Here is a 21,690-nt window from a genome sequence, read left to right as displayed (position 1 = left end):
CATTTCAACGTGAGGTGTTAGAGAACACCAGAGAGCGACATCTGCCAGGGCGACATGGAGCTCATGGTCATTGAGCACATCACGATGATGATCCTTTATTTACTGACCTACAAGTATCAATGTCATCATCACACGTGCAGCAGCGCTTCAGGGCCGCCTCCGCGTCGTCAGTGACGAGGACCACACCGCTGTGGTATTGTCCGCACCATTCTCCGTAGTTGAACAGGTCGATCAGGCCCTGTCTCTGGCTGACGTTTGGCGGGCTCGGTGCCCCCAAGACAAGCGGGAGGAGGCAGAGGGTTGCTACCAGGACGGAAAAAGACACTGTGGCCATTTTTCAATGCTCTGGAAAAGAATAGTTTCATGTCTGAGCTCGACTCATATGCCGTCTACTTCTTCATCGATCGTCTTTCCTTCAGAGGACGAGGCCGGTCCACTGTGTCGGGAGTGAGGCTGACGTCTGCCGGAGTGCAGAACATATCACCCAAGTAATAGTAAACTGGGAAGACAAGAAGACTGAGATGGGGTGGGGCTGTCGCCAAAATACCTTGATTGTGGAGTTGGATGTGCCGAATTCCAAAATTTCGATCAAAATGAAATTTTATAGAATGAACAATTGAAATAGGTTATCTACCTCAACGATATCAACTCTCTGGGAAGAAAACAGATTTTTCATTAAAATGTTATATATCATGGCTCCTTAATCTGACTCTTTATCACGGCTATGAGGAATACACTGAGGTAGTCAGTCAGGCAAGGTTCCTCGATTGACGGATGGTAGGCCGATCAAGCCAAGGCGGCTTCTTCATTGTACTTCGCCCAACTCGCTGGTCGATCGCCCATCATCATCCTGGACGCAGGCTGATCCGGACAGGCGATGGCTTATACGATTGGTCCATCGAGGGATGGAATTTTGCCCCACTGGCACTTGAGTGTTTGGCCGAAGTTGGGTTATTTAATATACAGGGTGTGTCAAACAGTCAGTCACCCATAGAAATCACCACTGCAGAAGTCATAAGAAGCAGGAGTGGTTTATTTAGTTGTCAATATTCTTTTTTTCATTCTTTCTTTCTTTATCAGTTTTATGCCTCTCAACCGACAAGCCACGTGGTGCCTTATTTCGCCTCATAATAGTCTTTTAAATTTTCCCGCGCTATAAGATAATGATAGAGGAAATGCGCAGATGTGTAGTTTCCTGACACGGAGCATTTCCGCTAAATACAGACGCCTGCAAAGCAAAAATCGATTGTATACAGAGCGAATGTTTAGAAATTGCACAAAAATACTTGCTAATTTCTGGGTAAAAACACACCCAATAGCATGATGAGATACCAGAGAACCTAGAAAACCAAAAGGTTTGTATGATACATGTCGCCATCGTTGCATAATCGCGTGATTTTGTCCGGTTTCTTTGTCCGATTTTCGTTGCTCGATCGCGGCTTGGCCGACGCGTTACGCTCTGCATCAATAGCCGGATTGTGTGTATTCGCTATGTACATTTTGTACACACACAGCTGGCTTCGCTATCTGGGGTACTCGCCTTTGTTCGATCGTGCAAGCTGCAGGTTCTCACCGGCGTTGGCCTGCTTGATTTAGCGGCCTTTGTCTGGGGCTGTGGCCAAGTGAAAAATGTGTGGTGGTTTTTGTGTGTGTTGTTGAAAATGAAATGGTTTGGTTCATAAAACAAAACTAACCCTGCATGGCCACCTGGTGGTGGAACGGCCGACTAGCCCCCTAAACTGGGGGAGGGGGGGTGTGCAAAAAGGAGTACTGGTACGATTCCCCAGATTTGGGAATCGCAGGTATATCACAGTCGTCTAAAGTCTATAAACCATTCCATTCCTGCTTTTTTTAAATATAAAACAAAGCAAAACTGAAACAAGCAATGCAGAAAGTCATGTTTGGCAAAAGGCCAGTACCAAATATATCTACTAACCCGTCATGTCCTTAAATGTAGTTTGTATCTCACAAACCAATACTTCTATTTCATTTCAGGACTCGCAGGAAATGTTCCAAAGATGCCGACTTTAGGCTTCGATCTCTCAATCTACTGTGACAATCTCAAGGCCACCAAGCCACCCTACAAGTGCCCTGTGCCAGACTGCGGCAGAGTCTACAAAAGTTATTCAGGAATAAGATTCCACCTGTACAAATTTGACCATGACAACCCAGAAAATAACAGCAGTGCTCCATCGCCTGCCCCATCCGATTCTGGTAAAAAGAAGCCAGGTGGCGGGCGGAGATCAGCTGCCCGTTTAGCTCATCACCGATCACGTAGGTCACCTACGCCACCTGACTTCAGGAGTGGAGGAGGACCGACAAGAGAGCGGACATTAACTTACGCGGAATCTCAACGTCTTGTGGAAATTGACTTAGATGGTCGCACACACCGTCTGAATATATTCGAACCGTTGTCTGTTGTGACTCAAGATGCGGTTGAAAATGAAGTCGAGAAACTAGTGGTTGAGGAGGAAAAGGTTGAAAAGCCTGTCCCGCTCAGTAAACCTGGAAAGGAGCCAAAGAAAAAAGAAATCGCAGCCACACCTCATCCTCCGCATCCAGCATCCAAATTGCCAGAAGCGAGTTATAAGGTTTTGATGGACTATGTTAAATGCCCGCCAGCTCCAGCCAGACCGAGCAACTATTATAGATTCATGGAGAAATCGACAGATGAGTTGGATGATGAAATTGAATATGACATGGATGAAGAGGTAATGTGATCATCTGTTGAAAATGATTTTTATTTCGAAGAAGTTTGTTTTTGCACTGACCAGTCATGCGTTTCACCTTGAACAAAGGATCGCCGTGTCTCTAGGCATTGTCCCAAGTCGGCCTAGGGCTTCGGACGTGTTCTGAGTGTGCACATTTGATATGTTTTTGGCACTAATTGGTCTTCTTCGAATTCGTCTATGTCATTGGTACGATGACCTCGTCAACTGGGAGATCCCGTCAAAACATCTGGCCGGGTGGAGAGTCCGTAATGGTTTTAGAGGATGGACTTCTCTGGGACTCGTATCTTGAAAGGTATCATATGGATACCTGGAAATTTTTATGACATGTCAGGTGAAGATCCCCTTTTACTTGTACATCTTGTTTGCATGATATCATGTTCCTCTCTAAAGTCTAATTCTTTTGTATTTCAGGACTATGCGTGGTTGGAGCTCATCAATGAAAAGCGTAAGAAGGAAAATTTATCATCAGTGACGCAAGAAATCTTTGAAACGCTCATGGATAGGTTCGAGAAGGAGGCGTTCTTTCAAAGCCAGACCTCGGGTCAAGACTCACACTCCTCCATCGATGAGGATGCAGTCTGTTCCATCTGCATGGACGGTGAATGCCAGAACAGTAATGTGATTTTATTCTGTGACATGTGCAATCTTGCGGTACACCAGGAGTGCTACGGCGTACCATACATACCCGAGGGACAATGGCTCTGTCGGCGCTGCCTGCAGTCGCCGTCCTGTGCGGTCGACTGTTCCCTGTGTCCAAACAAAGGTGGTGCTTTCAAACAGACTGACGATGGCCGCTGGGCTCATGTTGTTTGCGCGTTATGGATCCCGGAGGTGGGTTTCGCAAATACGGTTTTCCTCGAACCTATAGACAGTGTTGACCACATTCCACCAGCCCGGTGGAAACTCATGTGTTATATTTGTAAACAACGCGGTGCTGGAGCCTGCATACAGTGCCACAAGACAAACTGCTATACTGCTTTCCATGTGACATGTGCACAACAAGCGGGATTATTTATGAAAATTGAACCAATCAGAGAGACAAATGTAAATGGTGTGTACGTGAGTGTTAGAAAGACTGCATTTTGTGACGTCCACATGCCGGCCGACCACGGACACGGACCAATGATAAACAATGGAGATGAGAATGAGGACAAGTCCATCGCCGCTAAAGTTGCCAAGGCGAAGTCGAGACAGAAAATGAGGAAGGCACGCAAGATATTAGCCGAGAAGAGAAATGCTATGCCTGTGGTGTCAATACCAATGATTCCTCCCCATAGGTACGTATTGATCCAGTCATCACCGCTACATGTAGCAGATTTCAAACCTCCAGTATGTAGGAGAATTAAACTGAAATTGACTCCAGTCCTGCTAGCGTTTAGGAAGAGTACGAAGTTGTTCCTGGGCCGATCTACTTTCTGAATTCTTTCATAATCTGTTGTCCAATGAGTAACGAGCATGGGACCTGGTGCTTGCCAGATCTGTCTTTGGCGGCTGGTGACCATTTTAGATTGAATGGGCTTGACAAATGTGCAGTGTGAATAAGTACCCAACATAGGTACACTAAGGTTAATCCATCCCATCTTCCATTCCAGGCTAAGTAAAATTGCCACCCGAATCTCCCTGGCCAAGAAACAACCGTTTGTGCTACGACTACAGAGTTACTGGACGCTGAAGAGACAGTCAAGGAATGGTGTGCCACTGCTCAGGCGGTTACAATCCAATCACATGTCGAGAAATAAGGAGCAGGTAAATGATCCTTTGTAGCTCAAGCTTTGGACATGATCCATTTCGGATCACTGTTTATTCTTGACAATTTTTTAATTTGTGAAATGTATCCAGGATATTTCCTGATTTTCTCTTCACTGTGTTCATTAAACTAACCCCAAAGCAATTTTGTCTTTTGGACTTGGCTGACTGGCCCTACAAAGTCAGTTTGCTGATAATTGGGCTCAACTCCAACAAAGCAAATGCTTATGAGGTTAATGCAAGCAGAAGATTGTGGCTGAAACTCTTGCATCAATCTTTATTTCATCCTGTGTCGGATTTTTCAGACGAAAAATGACAAACAGAGTAATGAGCTGAAGGCGCAGCTGAAGTATTGGCAGCGACTGCGACAAGATCTGGAGAAGGCTCGGCTCTTGGTGGAGCTCATCAGAAAACGTGAGAAGCTCAAGCGAGAACAGGTTAGTCTAGTATCAGACTTCATTTGTTTACTTAAAGCAGATTTTCTTTTCGCATAGATTTAACCAGATGCACTGGTGGATCCAGAAATTTTGAAATGGGGAGCAAAGCTCCACCCAGAGAGCCCCGAAGGTGTGATTTTCCTGTCTTCCTGGAGTGGGTCTTCTCCTGGAAAAATCTGGAAGTTTTTGTGCATATTACTATTAGCAGTGTTTTCATGGCATCTGATGGCTTAAATTATGAAATGATAGAAGAAATGCAACTGTGAACTGAGCTACCGACACCTTCGCTGTATATTACCGTTGTGACTGACGTGATGTCAGACCAACATTTTCGCTAATTTGTCCTAAACGTCATGACGTTCAACGTCTTGTTGCGTGACGTCAGCTATCCCCCATGACGCCATAAATGTATTGATGACGTCACACACAACTTTCGTTGTGCGGTGGTTGGCGTGGTGGATCCAGTTAGACTCTTTTCGGAGTCGGAGGTCTCTTGTTGTGTCGAGACCTGGAGGACCATGTATGACTTTTATCACTGTGATTGTGACGTCGTCTAGGCCCTTGTGGCTAGCTAGGTTGAAGTGGTCACCGATGGTGTCCTCTCTCTTGGCAGTCGTAATGTTCCTTCTTTAACATGTAATTCAATCTTACCCCACCTCCATGTCTATTGGCTACCACTTGCAGCTGCGATTACATCAGCTGACTATCGAGATGCAGCTGCATCCGTTCGTTGTCTTCTTGAGGACGGTAATTGACCAACTACAGGAGAAGGACACCACAAACATATTCGCTGAACCTGTCTCATTGAAAGAGGTAAGTAGCGTGGTGGCTAAGTTGAAGAGTGTCCTGCTTGTGATCGGAAGGTCATGGGTTGGCGACTCGGCCAGTGCCACTGAGCTCTCTAAACTGGCCTGAAGTAGCTAAGTGTAGTGTAGTCCATGTGCACTCTGTGCTTTCTACAGAAACATACCTGTAATATAAGGTTTGGTGGAGGTTGTACAGAAAAATGAGACGCAAGAGATTGTTATCCAGTTTCTTGATGTGACCTCTATCAGTTCATGGGGAGGCCTTGGGACGTGTATACTCTTTTGTGACAGTGCCTCATAATTTGCCTCTTGGGCCTGAACCCTTACCTCTAATTCTCCATGTGCTTTGTTTCAGGTTCCTGACTACCTAGACTACATCAAACATCCCATGGATTTCCAAACGATGCGGGATAAAATAGAGGGTCACTACTATAACCAGATGGACGACTTTGAGGCGGACTTCAACATGATGATCTCAAACTGTATGACATATAATGCCAAGGATACAGTATTTTATAGGGCGGCAGTCAAACTTAGAGACGTGGTAGGTTGTCATCCTGTTGCAATGTTTAAATAAGGGATCCACTGCTGCAATTATCCATGGTATTAGGGCAGTTAATCCAGGAATTGGGTAGGTCTGTCCTATTTCTAATCACCCTGTGTCGCCTTGGGCTACAATTGTGATTTATCATCATCATCATCATCAGATAACTGAGGCAGCTATGTCGCTACCTGAGCAACGACAGTCAGCTGGTGACTTCCGTCAGTTGAGAGGGCATGGATATTCCTGTTTATGCTGGCAGCCCTCAAATCCCTCTCCACAGCCCCCTCCCCTCTCATACGCTGTCTTTCCCTTCGTCCCTTTCCCACAATAGCTCTGGCTTCCTTTCTTGCTCTTGGTAGTCTAGATGGTTCCATACAACAGATTTGTGATTTCAGAGACAAATTCGTCACCTCAAGGGGTAGCGTTAATAAATATGCTTCACTAGACGAGCAGTTACGAGAAATGGACCAATATAATCTCACTTCCTGAAGCTCAGATTGAGGCAAGGCAAAGGATACCCACCCTGTATTGCAGCCAAACAGTCAAGTTGTGAGTGAACAGTCATATGATGGTGTCTTTTTGTGATTCAATATTTTCTAATTGCATCACATAACGCCTTTTTTGTCAAATTCTAGGGTGGTGCAATCATCCGAGCCTCGCGACGTATGGCGGAGAAGATTGGATATGATCCAGACACTGGTTTACATCTGACGGAACCTCCTCCCGTTACGCCACAAGTACCAGAGACTTTAGAAAGTAGTAAGTACAAACTCAGCAAATGCCCATCATTGAAATATTTTTAGCAGGTACTGATATGTGATAAAAGCTAGTTGCTAATGCTGGCTCACATTAAGAAACAATGAAAGAAGGGCAAAGAAATCAAGATTGTGATTCAGACCACAGATCTTTGGATCGTATTAGGGCAGTAAAGAACAGCATCACAAAGCATCCACTCGGGTAGAATCTGTAGGGCAATCCGCGTCCAGGGAGGCCGAGGACCACGTGGCAATTCTCGACAGAAACAGGAGGCCAGGACAATATGGATGAACTGGACCCAAGTCGAAAGAACTCCCGATGACAGCATGAAGTGGGCACTTATTGGCAGCCTACATGTCTGCTCCACTTTAATACTAGGGTCCACGACACTTATTCCAAAGATGGGTGGTGCTTTGCATCCAATATTTTCACCGTGATTTTCTTCACTTTCAGTTGAGAGCTTCTTGCCACCAGAGGTTCGAGCCGACATGCCACTCGAAGAACAACTGCGGATCTTACTCGACAAAATGGATATAGCTAATGCTATCAAACAAGGAGGTAAGATCAGGTGGTCGTATTTTCTGGATCATCCAGAAGTTAGGCATTGAGGTCTGAAGTGTTTGAGTATTTGTTAGCTCGACTCTTGGAAGGCTCTACTCTCTTTCATCTTTGTGTTCTTTTGCAAGATACTCAGTCCTGGATCGCTTTGTGCTTTGAATGACTTGTAAAACTGAGATTCCTTGTACCTAGCGTCTTTGCCTGAGCAAGCAAAATATCCCACCAAGTGAGAAACATGATATTTTTTTATGGTTGGTAAATACTTCTGAAAGGTGTACACCATTCCTTGCCCCCCTCCCCATCCATCTAGTACATGCATGTCTCATGAACTTGTATTTCCTTGCAGGAAGAAAATCAAAACTTGCCAAACAAATCAAGAAAGAGATTGTGAAGGTTCGTCGACAGTTGGCTCTTCAGCGTGGACACACGAGCAATGACCCAGATGACAGATGTAAGTCAAGGAAATCTAAACAGGAAAATAATCACTTGCAAAAACACCATTTTCGTATTTTCTTTCAAATAATTTTTGCATAATAGTCAATTTATCAGGATTTTTTAATGATAAATCGATTGCTCTGCTTTTGTTAAACTCAACCTCGAACTAAAGTGAAGCACTGTAGAGCTGGATGGAGATACCCCCTCGAGAGTCCTGCTCTGGAAGCCTATAATATTGAAACAGACCTTAGTCAGTAAAAATCTTCACAAATGCTATGTAAAAGCCACTATTATTTCAACATTTTTTCTAAATTTTTCAGATTCTGAGACTGACCACGACTCATCTGCCACTGAACCTTTGTCGCCAAAATCCCCACCCCTGAAATTAGGACGGGTACCAAAGTCACCGAAAGCTCCAAAATCTCCTGGGGTGAAGTCAACGGGACCAAAATCTCCTCGATCTCCTGGACCCAAGTCACCTTTACCGAAAATGCCAACAACACCTAAGGCGCCTTCAACACCCAAGGCCCCTACAACGCCAAGACAAACAACAGCGCCAAAACTGCCATCGGCGCCAAAACTTTCTGAGTTAAAACCTCCGCCTTCGCCAATTAAGACTGCCAGTACGGCGACTCAGAAAAGGAAAGGGCGGCCAGGTCGGCCAAGAGTGAGAAGTACGAAGAGTGAATCTGAACCAGAGCCGCAGACGTCAACACCAGTTGCCACAGAAATAAGTAGGTTCTGTTTATTTTGGTTAGCATTTGACAAGCTTGTCCTTGGCACTTGGTGTTCTCCATGAGTAGTTTTCTCAGAGTGGGCCACCATCACAATAGGATCGAATGGCCTTCGGAATGGACGCTCTACTGAGATGTTATTTGTGAGAAGAACTTGTATGATTGGAAATAGAATGGCGAAGGTTTACAAGTAATACTTCAAAAAGAAAAGGTGTAGGGTCTCACCACTTTATAGTCTTGTAACATATTGATTGAGAAATGTTGATTTCACTCAAAATGTATTTCTAATTCGGGCAAGGCTTTTACTGCTACAATGGTTTGCATGATCGAATGATTGCAGTGTTTTCCAAGTGTCCTTTAAGCATCTTGCTGGGTGTATGATACTTGCTTTTGCTAATATTGAGTTGGACTGTACGCCTCTCCCAGTCTTGCACAACTATGAACGGGTTGCTAAATAGCTTTCACGGCAGCGTTTTTGAAAAGGTCACAAGCACTGGACTTGGTAAAATGGTAAGGTGGTTTTTGTCAGAGGTCCAAAAAATTGTAAGGGTGTAGAATCTTTCTTAGGATTACCAGTGTATGGGTGACCTCTATTTTTTGGTTCAACCTGTTTTCTTCTCTTTTCTACCATGTCTGGCCAAAATTTTAAAAATTTATCCCACATTTCTCACAAAATACTAGAAGTTCCCTTGAACTTCATGATAGTGCTTTCAAGTCATTATAAGTACAGATCGCACAGAAGTTCCGTCCTTATTTTCATTTTAGTCTGAGGAAAACAGGTTGGGTAGATTTCAATGTTGTGTTTTTTTTTATTCAGGTGTGGACACTTCCTAATTCACTTTCACAGCACATATTTTTAACAATTTTTTCCTTTCACGCAACTATATGAGGCCAGCTCTGTGGTATGATTTTTTTAACATTTTCATTTTTAATCCAGAGGAGAGCTTTAACACTGGTGATCCTGAGATATAAGTGAAGATTACCAATCAGAGTTTAGGACCGGTGTCAAAGTAAGCTTTTTAGGCCTACAAAAAAATAGATGTGGTTCTATAGATGTGGTTGCCTATTCTCTTTGGCCACTATCAGGGAGAGGCTATTCGAATTCGCTAGTAATAGGGGTGCAGTTACTACCGTACCTTTTCAAGGCTCAGGAGCAGAAAAATGACAAAACAGGTGAAAACCACAGAGAAACCAACTTATCAAAAGCCTGCTATCCCATTGACATGATTAACCAGATGTAGAGGGCCATAACAAGACTGTGTTTGCTTGTTTTATGATATTTTGTGAAGAAAAATAAGTCATTCAAAAACAAACAAATTTCGTGTATAAAAAGATATCTGGACTTTTAAATGAACCAGTACTGATGAAAATTGATCAGTGACTTGAACCACAACTACTTTTCTTTGGCCTTTCACAGCAGTGTTTTCCGCATGAGAAAGAAACAAATTCTCCAATTGGGTTTTTTTACCAACTGCAGAGAAAGAAAAATGTTAAACTGGAAGAGAGTTTGGTCTTTTTGAAAGTGATCAAAGATGAAGGGGAGTGCTGATCACTGTCACTGAATGAGTCTAGCATAGTTTACACAAAAATAATGTTTTTCCAAAAAAATATCGTCCCCTGTAAGTGTGAGTTCCCTCATTGTTTGGGAATACTGAAAAATACAGTATGACATGTTTTTCTTCGCTTCCCAATATTTGAAAAGTCGTGGTCTCTTGCTCTGTCTATTGCATGATAACACTGAAAAATGGGGAACAACCGAAAAATGATGCACCCCTGGCTGAAACCCTGCTCTGTGGAGAACACTGACTTGGCCTGCGGTGGGTTTGGCTGTTTCTTCCTACCGCTACTGTCTCCTTTGCCGTAGAACTCACCCTGTTTCATCTTAAGCACCCCGCAGACAAGCAATTCGAAATGCCACACCCTACAAGTACAATGATCGCATGTGACAAAAATCACTCGTTTGCGGGGTGCTTGAGACAAAAATCAGTGATTGCAGCGACCTGCAATAATTGTCAAACCCAGTGATTATTAGCTTTACCCGCGGAGGTCTTTTTGACGCAGAGTGCGGTGATTATCGTTGCAGGTCACAATGGCATAGATGAAAAAAACATTTTTATGTTTGAATTGGGACCAAGGATACGCTGCATGAATGAAATCAAGGCTATTATCTGCTTGGCACACCGAGTCATTTTCTCTTCAACTTCACCTTTTATCTGTTCTATTCTAGTTTCCCTCGTGGTGAAATGTTTTGATTGAGACGTTGTCGATTTCTTCCAAAGCACTTTTTTATCCTACATTTTAATGTTGTGTCAGTTTTTTTATTGGGGTGACAGTTGTAACTGTTTTTGATTTTGTTTGATGTGAGTAATCCTTATGTCATGGGGACAAGTTTGCATGATTTTATTAAGTTTATGTGAACCTTGTTCTGTTATACCAACATTGTCAGATTGTGATAGTAATACCAAACTTTGACTTAGAAACAAGTTAAACTGCAGTTGAACAAAATTAGATTTGATCATGTTTGTCATATTGCTGATTGTCAGACAGCTGGTTGTCACTTTACTCAGTGCACTTAGATCAGTGATGACTGTTGCACTGTCAGTTACCAACCAGTTACTGATATCTGATTGGAAAACTTTATCTCATGTCAGAATTCGAAAGTTTATGGCCTCTGTTTTAACCTGTGACTAATGAGCATTCATATGCGTAGCATCTCAAAAATGCCCATGTGTAGCCCAAAGCATAACTAAAACCTACTAAAACTAAAGTGCTATTGCTTTTTCTGCTGAGCAAGCAGGTTGTCATTACTGACTTGTCTGAAGATGTCTGCATGGCATTGGCAGTTGGTGTGTTGACTGCAAAGACATACTAACAGCATGTACAGTGGAACCTCCCTTAGCGGACACCTCTCTATCAAGGACCACCTCTCTATTAAGGACACTAGTTTTGGTCCCAAATTGGTTGTTTCCATTCAATTTGACCTCTCTAATCAGGACACCTCTCTATTAAGGGCAGCATTTGTCAGTACTGAGGGTGTCCTTAATAGAGAGGTTCTAATGTACACTGATGATGTCAAACTAATCTCAAAGTATGCATGTCTTTGTGTCTTTTCTGAGGCTTCATTCAGGTTCGTTTGTTTTAGTTGACCCACAAACTGTTATTTACTTTGATGAGCCTTATTGTTTTCAGCACGATTTTTTGAGATTTGCCAGGAAAAACTTTACAAATTTGAACCTATCATTTTAACTCAATCAATGTCACTTTTTTCAGAATCGACTGAAGGCGGCACGGAGGTTGCGGCCCCGTCAGAAACATCTGAAAAGCCTCCCGCCGATACGAGTACAACATCAGCGTCACCGTCGCCATCTGGTGTCAACAGAAGGACGTCGGTCCTATTCAGCAAAAAAGCCTTGAAGACCCGCAAACCACAGCCGTTACAGTTAGACGCCACACCTCAACCCCTGCGGAAAGGTCCCGGTCGACCACCCAAAGTCAAACAACCGAAGCCCCAGATTTTCCCTGATGGTGATAAGGAGGAACCGTCTGAAAAAGCCAAAGATGACGCAATGAAGTCACCAAAGTCTCCAGGGAGACAAAGCCGCAAGCGCGCTGCCAGCACCAGCATCGCAGAAATGAGTAGTGCACCGCCGCCGAAACGTAGCATGTCAACCACGACGGAAAGACCTGAAGCGATGTCGGTCGCGTCGCCAAAACGATCCATGTCCGTCAGTGAACCTCTTTCACCTCGGTCACCAAAGTCGCCGAAACAACCTCGCTCACCATCGCCGAAAAATCTCCAACAGCGGGAGAGTTTTCTTCAGTATCGTATCGACCGGTCTCTGAGCAGCTCGGAATCCGATACATCCTCCGAGACGAGTAATACTGACACGAGTGATTCCGACTCCTCCAGTAACGCCAGTTCCGACGGTAGTGGAGACGGAGACGATAAGACACCACGCTATTCTCGTCGAGGTAGGTCGAGTTTGTCAATTCGGGAATGGTTTTGGTTGTTTACGTCTAGTTTGTCTGAAATGTTTTGAAAACCTGCATGTGGTATTGTAAATATTCCAAACAGCCTTTGTGGGTAAGACGGAAATTTGATTTTGTAACCGGATTTGTAAGTGAGCTTATCATAGGGTGTATCTCAATACTGCACCTTGACCATGAACTACCAGTTGAGCAGATCTTGAACAGAAATGTCTTTGGCATGACTGAGGACTGAAGGATGTTAAAATCAGTGCCAGTTTGTCGAGCTTCTCTGATTAGAAATATATCAAGAGATCGAAGAAATTTAAATTTGATTTTTTTTGCGTGCTGCCCATCTTCAGTCCTTAGTTTGAAGGTTACGTTTTTTGTGTGTCACATCGCTGCTTATTCCCTGTCTGCTGCTTGTTGCTTTTAGCGCATAAAAAGAAGAAAAAACGCCGTGCGGCGAGTATAGAGGGCGCAATTGAGGGTCAGGAAGAGCATGCCGATGATGGGTGTGAATTGTTGAAACCTGCCTCTTTGCGTAGGACGGATCGAGGTATATTTCGGCACCATTTCGTGTTTGTTTTGGTGGTGGAAGATTCTCTTCTGTTGGTTGGTTGTGGTAAAAGCTGCAAACAGTCTTCTTGAAAAATAATCATAACATTAACAATATTAGATGTTTAATCATAAAATTTGGTTGGAAAAAGTTTCACAAGTTTTTTAAAACTGACAAGGGGAATTCCAGAGAGTCGCCCTCCCTTTCCCTTTCTGGGAGTTTGAACCCATGGCCTCAGGTGACAGGTCGTGATGTTAGTTTCTAACGTCAGCCATACTGCTATGCCACTCTGACAGGGGCGGTTTCTCACCTGAATCTGGAAAACATTGTTTTCAAATGCTAACAGAAGAGACTGGCTTGCCATAAGCCTATGCACTCAATCACTGGCACTATCACTTAGAGGGCAAATACAAGTATCATAGTGTGAGTTTGAGTTACCTCCTCTCCGATCCTAACCAACCATTTCGTGTGAACCTAACTCAATTATAATATTTGAAAACTAGTTGCATATGGGTGTTAAAAAGAGCCTTTAAATTTGTAAACGTTTCAACAGCAATTCTTATCACAAATTGACTTCCATTGTTGATACTGTATATTTCCTGTACTTTTCCATCGGGTGGGGTGGTCCAACAGCAGATGGACTAAAAATTTACAAAGATATTTGGCTATCTGTGCCTCCCAAAAGAACCCGCCTGTTTTCTAATCGCAATTAAAAGGCACTTGCGATGTGTTCATCGTCTGTCTCATTTGTCAGTTCGCATGCCTGTGTGATAGTGATATTGTTCTGATTTTAACACTGTGTCTGTTCAATTAAATGAGCCAGTCTTCACTTTCAATTTTGCCTTCAAAATGCACTTCCAATGCAAAGTTCTTATGATAGATGACGACACTGTCTCTCTGCTTGTCGGCAACAACAAGCCTTTCAATTATATTTAAAGTTGTGACAAGATAATGTAATTGGCTCACTTAATAATCATATGTACCCTGTATCTTTGTTTTGTCTGATTTGTCTGTTTGCTCGTTTGTGTGTTTTCGTCTTGCTTCTAGTACTGCTGCTCTTATTTCTAGCTGAACAAAAGGTCAAAGGTCATGAGCAGAAAATGAACGATCAATGTCCAATGAAAGATGAAACAAGTACAGAGGAAGGGCACTCAGAAATTTGCATTGCGCCGAGCAATTTAAACGATGCAGAAACGTCCGATGAGATAAAGTTCGAAAATGTACTGAGTGAGGAGAACTTAGAATCTTCTGAGCTTGAAGATGAAAGTGTTAGCCCTTTTGGTAAGCTGAGCGTGGCTGATAAAACGACGTCTCATCTTGTGGCGTCTGCTCGGAAACATGTAGATGCATCTGGTGATGGTTTTATTTTAGGCACAATATTAGATGATGAAATAAAAACTGCGGTTGAAATGTCAGGAAATCGGACAAAAAGTTGTGATAAAATGCCAGTCGGTGAAAGAGAAGCAGCGTTTGAACCAACAGTTGATGAAATAGAGTCTGCTGATAAAACAGAGGTCAACATCCAAACCGCTGAATCGGTGTTTAAAGTAGTTCAGAAACCCAAGCACTTAACAAGATCTAAAACGTCGCAAGAGATTTTGGATCCGGCCCAAGGCGTTCATGCACTGAGATCTTGTGGAAAAACAGGAGGCCATGGTCAGAAAACTGCCAGACTCCGGCTTGAAAAAGTCACTAATGTGCTGCTTTTACGAAGAACCAGAGCAAGTGCTGGCTCCACATCAAGTAAAGACGAGAATGAACCTGTGCATGCCACAAGAGCAAAATCAACTCGCCAGTCTAAATCCACATACAAAGTTCAAGATCAGCAACTTTTCAAGGCGCCAGCCAAAGTTACTAAAACGGCACGTTCCGTGGCAAGACCTGGAAGGCGACTTCACTTAGACAAGGACAGAGCCGTTGTTGCAAAACTCAACCTGAGCTGCTACAAGTCCAGTAAAAGCTCAGCCACTTCAAAGTCTGGAGTTAGTGGGCGAGGTCTGTCGAAAACCACAGTTCTCCATGTTGCCAGTTCAAATGTTAAACTTTGTTTTGCGATGCATGGCTTCTTTTAATTTTGCAGAATTTTACCTTAAGGCTTCTCTGATTAGTTTTGGCTTGTGTTCATGATATTTGAATTTTGATTGATTATTGCTTGTTTTTGATCATTGATTTTGATTGCGCTCAATTTGTGTTTCTTTGAATTTGTTAACACTGCAGCTTTTCTCACAGGCACTTTGAGTTACATTTTGGGGATCATCCATTGACATCGCCTTGATACGCACCTTATTCTCACTGGGGGCTAGATTAAAAGACAGACTCATGAAATCATGAGCAGAGATGATATTGGAATGGAACCAATTTCAAAAGCACCTCGCAAACAAGCGATTTAAATCACTGCGACCAGTGATTACGTGCAACAAAAGTTGCTCATTTGCAAGGGCCTGCGACAAGAATCAGTGATGGCAGTAACGGAAATTATGCAGTTATACTGGATGATCCCTTAGGTACCTAACATTTCACAATAGAGTTCACTTGTACAATACCTAACACATCCCTTAATCCTATAACCTCTTTCCCTTCTGTTCTAACCCTTTTATGATTCAACTTGTTGGATGGATGAAAATTGAAACAAAGTGCACCAGCATATTCAACTGTTTCGAATAAGGATTTGGCTGGAAGACAGGAATGACTACCTCAAATGTCTCTTGGAAGTTTAAAAAGTTATTTCTATGTGTTCTTGTCAAACTTCCCCTACAGAAATTTTTTAGAAGTATAGAGCTGCATTTCCACTATTAGCTCCCCTAAGTCTGTCTCTCTAGCCAACCAATCCACTTGAAGTAATAATTCGCTTTGAAATAAACGACATTTTTCACCAATCATATATATGTTATCAACGACAGGTGGATCACTTTTGCCTGAAAATGTCACTTTTACAAAATCTGTAAAACAAAATACTAATGTTCTTTTTCACAAGCTACATGTTTTCTTCATTTTCTCAGCCGTGCGTACCAAGACACGCTTCATGCCCTGGGATGAGGATGAAGAAGACCTCGTCCCCCTGGAACCGCTCGATCTGGTCTGGGCAAAATGCCGCGGTTACCCCTGGTACCCGGCCCTCGTAAGTATAAAAACAAGTCTGGTTTGGTGTAAACAGGAATACAAACCGCCCGAGAGGAACCTGTGTTATTTGACATCTACTTGGGAGGTACTGGGAGCATTTGAGATCAGACTTGTGCTCTTCTGAAAATGGACAACATGAAAAGAAGGGTGGGGCGTCGACCTTCACACCTAGCTGCAAATGTTGTTCATGACATGATTGGAAGAACAATGTTTAAATATTGTAGTGCTGCCACCTGGGAGATTGATAAAGATACAGTGTCCTCATTCTGTGGTTCTGTACATGGAAATACTGTAATGGTTCTGTCTTTATGGAAATTATGTACATGGAAATGCACCTGAACCATCCATGTACAGAATCACACCTCATTTCATGTACAGGCTTAACATGTATGTGTTCTGGCTTGTAAGCTTATGTCAATTTTGAAGTAACACTATTATGGTTTTCAATTTGTTGAATCGCTAATTTTGGTATCTGTTGTGCTAGGCAGTATCATATCATGTGTTAGTCCAGCTCATATTATGCATCATCGCTCCCAAATCAATGTCCAATTTCGCTATGGTTTCTGGATGTGCAATTTTGCTCTGGGTTTGCGGTTTGTCTTTTCTCAACTCCTGCGTCTTCATTCTGTGTTTTGACAATGCCTCCTGCCTGACTTGCTAAATGTGTTGTTATGTTGGCTGTGTAACCTATTCATATCATTGTTTGAGAAATGTTTGATATTTATTGGAGGAGCCTCATGGCCTAGTGGTTAATACTGCTGGTTACCACGCAATAGGAGCCCGGGGACATCCCAAGATTGTTCTGGATGAACCAGTGTGGCTCGAAAGGAACTAACCCCGTCAAGGGAGAAACACGAGTAACTTGCGTGGGCTCTACCTCTGGCCAAAGACAGAGTCACTGGGCCAATAAACCCTATTGGTGCCTAACCATAGTAGCAGGTAAAAACAGCACGCTCATCCCGCCTTGGAGGGGAATACTCCTTGGAGGATTGAACACTGAAGAAGAAGATGTCTATTCATCTATCTCAGGCCGACTGGGAAAACAAAAAGATATTTGTTCCCTAATGGAAGTCTCTCTCCTTACAGATCATTAACCCCAAGATGCCCAAGACCGGCTACTTCCACAACGGTGTCCCGATTCCAGTACCACCAGAGGATGTCTTGGGTTTGCAGAGAAAGTTTGATGAATTGGTTTATTTAGTTCTCTTCTTTGACACCAAAAGAACGTGGTGAGTCTGAATCTGTATACACCTTTCCAGAAATGGGGCGCTGAGTGTCCGAAGTAGTGATGTCATAAGGGGAAGCTAGGCCTTATGGTGGAGGGACAAAGGAGATAGTCATGGTTGACCAACACACTTGAATGCCTTTAATGACGGACAAGGGGAAAAAGTTAGTTCCAATGCAAGCCACCAATTTCGGGAAGCATGTATATGAGAGGGTACCCCTTCTTTCTGTCCAGTTCTACTTTCACCGGGAGTTGAATTCAGAGTTGTTTTCAAATCCTGCGACATAAAAAAGCAGCTTGTGCATGGCCAAGGAGAACTAAAAAGCAACCTCTATTGATTCTAATATTGTGGAAAGGGCTTTGTAGTTAGTCAGCTGACCTACTTTCAATGTTTGGTATGGGTCTGGATCACAGTCAATCTAATTTCTTTTATTTCTCTGCCACAGTCAAATACCCTCAGACAACTGGAGCTGAAGATGTTTAACCATGTAGCCCTGGTTTCTGTTTTGACTCTTGCAGCTTCTGACTGAAATTGCCAACCAATTGTTGTCCGGCCAGTTTGGATCAGCAACCGCCAGTAAAGCAAAAAATGACAGTGAATCCTTTGCCAGCATTCCTTGAGGCCAAAAGTTTTCTAATCTTTCAACTTTCCTTCCAGGCAATGGTTACCAAGGGGTAAACTGGAACCGCTGGGCGTCGACTCGGGCCTAGACAAGGCAAAACTCGCTGAGAACAAGAAGCCAAACATTCGTAAGGCAGTCAAGTTGGCGTATGAAAAGGCCATAATGCACCGGTGTCGGGTGACAGGTGAACCGAATCCATTTGTGCCATCAGAATCAGAGTCAGACACGGAGATGGAATTTGAAATTGGTGGAAAGAATGAGAAAATGGACTGATAGACTTTGTCTGGATCTTGAGAAAGTTTGTCTGGATGTTGATAGACTTTGTCTGGGGCTTGATATACTTTGTCTTGGTGTAGATACACTTTGCCTAGAACTTGATAGATTTTGACTGGATATTGATAGACTTTGTCTAGATCCTGATAGACTTTGTCTGGATATTGATAGACTTTGTCTGAATCATGATAGACTGAATGTGGATGGACTTCATCTGGATCTTGATAGACTTTGTCTATATGTTGATAGACTTTGTTTGGATGTTGGTAGACTTTTCGTGTCGTTGGTACGGGGGAAATGTTCTAGGAACTTTTGTATGCTAAGCTTTCACTGCCAATCAAAGAAAAACAAAGAGGGCTAGTTATTTTCACCCGTGCTGTACAACTTGTGGACTAGTAGGTTAATTGGCTCTCCAAATGATCTTATGTCGAAATGTTACAACCTTGAAAATATAGGTTTAGGTAAATTTTCAGTGAGGCTGGTTCAGAGATTTAGTTGCTTTCTCTTTGAAGTTACTTACAATCAATTCTTGATACAAGTATCAAGAATTGATTATTCTAATTCCTGATTGTATGTATTGGAAACTGAGGGTGAAATTGACAAATTAGAATTTAGAATTAGGCCATCACTACTTGGGATATTGATGAAAGAAATGTATTGGTCCCTGGTACACATATTGGGTAGTTGGACAGTTTAATGTGTACAAGATGAGATTGAAGTCTTTGGACTTTAAATTTTAATCATTAAACTTAAGTTTTAATGAATAGATTTCATGTTGTAAAAATCACCCTCAGTTTTGAAGGTGGCCGTCAAATCATTGTAAATATTGAGAAAATATTAGAGTATTTATCAAGAAGATATCATATAGATCATATATGCGGACACCATGGTACTGTAACTGTGTATATAACAAGCCATATTGTCCTGGTGCCTGAAGTAGGTTTTAGTTCTGGGCCCAGTTGCTCAATCTGCCTTAGAGACTAACGGAAGCATTAGCGTAACTAAGCGTTATGTCTTTCAGTAAATTTCATTTGCAACATAGCATTAGCATTAGGACTCCATGCCAATGTTACAGCTCATGCTGGCTGAGTAACCCTCCCCTGTGACTTTCTAAGCTGAACAGTACATTTTGTGAGTCTTCACCGATGAAAATGTCATGGTTGATCTGATTAGCAGTCCTTGCCAGAACTGTGGTATCTTGAAGAAAACGCATTCAAATTTCCAACTTCACTCTGTGTTGCCATTCAGGATTGGTACTCCAGTTATTGAGTGTTATGATCAGATGACGTTGTTTGACTCAATTAACCACATATGCCTGGTGTATCGAGTAGGAATGCATTGCATGATGGGATGGAATACTCAAAAAAGCATGAATACCTAGCCAGACCTGCTCAGCTCAGCAGTGACATTAGAATAAATTTGCATATAAATTTGCATATGCTAATTAGTGTGTAGTTAGAAAGAAAGTAGATTAGATTATTGGAGTTGATGATTTTATTGCTTGTTTTCTTAAACTTCATGTGGCAGTCTGTTTTGGTTCCGTAAATTTGATGGAAATTGTGCTTTGTGTACATGTCATGTGGCTTTTGTTCCTGGCTTTCAAGATAAGCAGCTTTTTTTTATATATACTGTAAAGAATTACAGAGTTTCTTTGTAAAAGGCACCACAGGAATACATCCAAAAGTGTACGTAAACACCTGGAGAACATATTGTATGTTTACATTTCAAATACTGTAAAAACGGAAATAAAGGGAGTTGATGTGTTTAGCTGAGTTTACTTAAGTTTCACCTATCTAAGACAATTTCTTTGCTTATTACTCAATAGAAATAGCACTAAGACCAAGCCTGAATGTGACTATTTGACAACTTGGTGTCACCAGTCCATTGTCACATCTAAGTGAGCATTTCGAGTTGGATCAAACATGTACATGTACATTATTTACCCATTCTTGAATATCTAGAAATGGTCTTAGATTGGAGAAACTAGAGTCTTTTCATGCAGAAGTTGAATTTTGTTGTATTTTATAAAGTTCTAGCTGATGAACTTGATTTTATGTTGGCGTCAAAAGATGACTGGAATGTAGAATAACTTTAGTGTTGTCAGGTTGTGGTGTGAAAGGTACTTGGAATTTAATAGCCTAGCATTTGAGTAAAACCTCAGAGGTGACTGAATATTTATATATCGGAATTCGAACTCTTGCTCCATCAATCAAGTCGAATTGAAATGGTCACAACTCATTCTAATCTTTCTTCCATGCAAGTGAATCTATGTGGTGACGTCAATTGATGATGTGTTACCACATTATGAGTGCTTATTCTTTTCACAATGATCCCTCAAAAAAGAACGAGTATCTAACAAAATGAATAGTCTTGTTCTCCAAATGTGACCCGTCACAGCAAAAGCAGGCGCAAGTCGCTCTGTCTTGGCAGGTTGAGACGTGCTGTATATTTTCATTTTTATATAGTCGACGGGTGTGCACTTTGCTTGCAGTCCTGCATGTATTCACTGAAACATACCATGAATTATACTCTCATAGATTTCGTAAAAAGCTTTGTAAAAATTGAGCCGTATCTGTGGATGTTCGTAGTAGTACTCCAGAGCTTTCTTTTCCCACTTCACCTGTGTTATTACTTTCTTCCTTCAAATAAACTATTACAATATGATGACATCTGTGTGAATTGATGTTTAGTGCTTGCTAACATCTCATGTTTTCAACCAGTCTCAGCTCTCTTGCTGAACTGCTAGTCTGGTTGTGTCTGTTCCAACTCTCAGCATATATGGCAAGACAGCAGAGCAGCCAGGCCCAATTTGGTCAAGTTGTGACTGTCTTGTCTATCATTGTGTTTGGGCAAGACCGTAGAGCAACCCAGCCCAATTTGGTGTGGTTGTGACTGCACCAACTCCACTCAAATGTGTCGGATGGCACATCATGTCACAACCAGACCCAACTGGACTTGGCAGTTCCACCATATCTTTCCAACATGGCAAGACAAGACAGATCACACCAGACCGAATCTGAGGTGGCTGCTAGACCTTCTTGCCTATAAGTTTGCTGCTATACTGCCCCATAAACCGAGTTTTGACAGCCACACCCAGACCAAATTTGACCTGGCACCTCCACCGTCTTAGCCATGAACTGAGAGTTGAGGCGGTCACACCCAGACTGAATCACACC

At 42.5% G+C, this 21,690-nt stretch overlaps 1 protein-coding gene across 4 annotated transcripts; it reads left to right on the top strand.

The window, feature by feature from the left end:
- Nucleotides 1-1,220: 1,220 nt before the first annotated feature.
- LOC135490766 (bromodomain-containing protein 1-like) lies at nt 1,221-21,181 on the top strand. 4 transcript variants are annotated; one of them, XM_064776228.1, is made up of 17 exons: nt 1,221-1,355; nt 1,996-2,711; nt 3,144-4,009; nt 4,325-4,478; nt 4,784-4,915; nt 5,600-5,728; nt 6,077-6,265; nt 6,901-7,024; nt 7,475-7,579; nt 7,926-8,030; nt 8,335-8,748; nt 12,019-12,720; nt 13,151-13,273; nt 14,342-14,554; nt 16,273-16,391; nt 17,480-17,622; nt 18,277-21,181. In XM_064776228.1, the coding sequence occupies exons 2-17, from the start codon at nt 2,019-2,021 to the stop codon at nt 18,512-18,514; spliced, it is 4,449 nt and encodes a 1,482-aa protein (XP_064632298.1). In that variant the 5' UTR covers nt 1,221-1,355; nt 1,996-2,018; the 3' UTR covers nt 18,515-21,181. The 4 variants fall into 4 exon arrangements, with proteins under 4 accessions (XP_064632298.1, XP_064632299.1, XP_064632300.1 ...); XM_064776229.1 differs by lacking the exon at nt 13,151-13,273; XM_064776230.1 differs by lacking the exon at nt 14,342-14,554.
- The last annotated feature ends 509 nt before the right edge of the window (nt 21,182-21,690 follow it).

This window comes from Lineus longissimus, chromosome 7 (assembly GCF_910592395.1).
Source record: "Lineus longissimus chromosome 7, tnLinLong1.2, whole genome shotgun sequence".
NCBI classification, from domain to species: Eukaryota; Metazoa; Nemertea; class Pilidiophora; order Heteronemertea; family Lineidae; genus Lineus; species Lineus longissimus.
The sequence above is the reverse complement of the archived record's forward strand: the minus strand, read 5'-3'. Positions and strand labels throughout refer to the sequence as shown.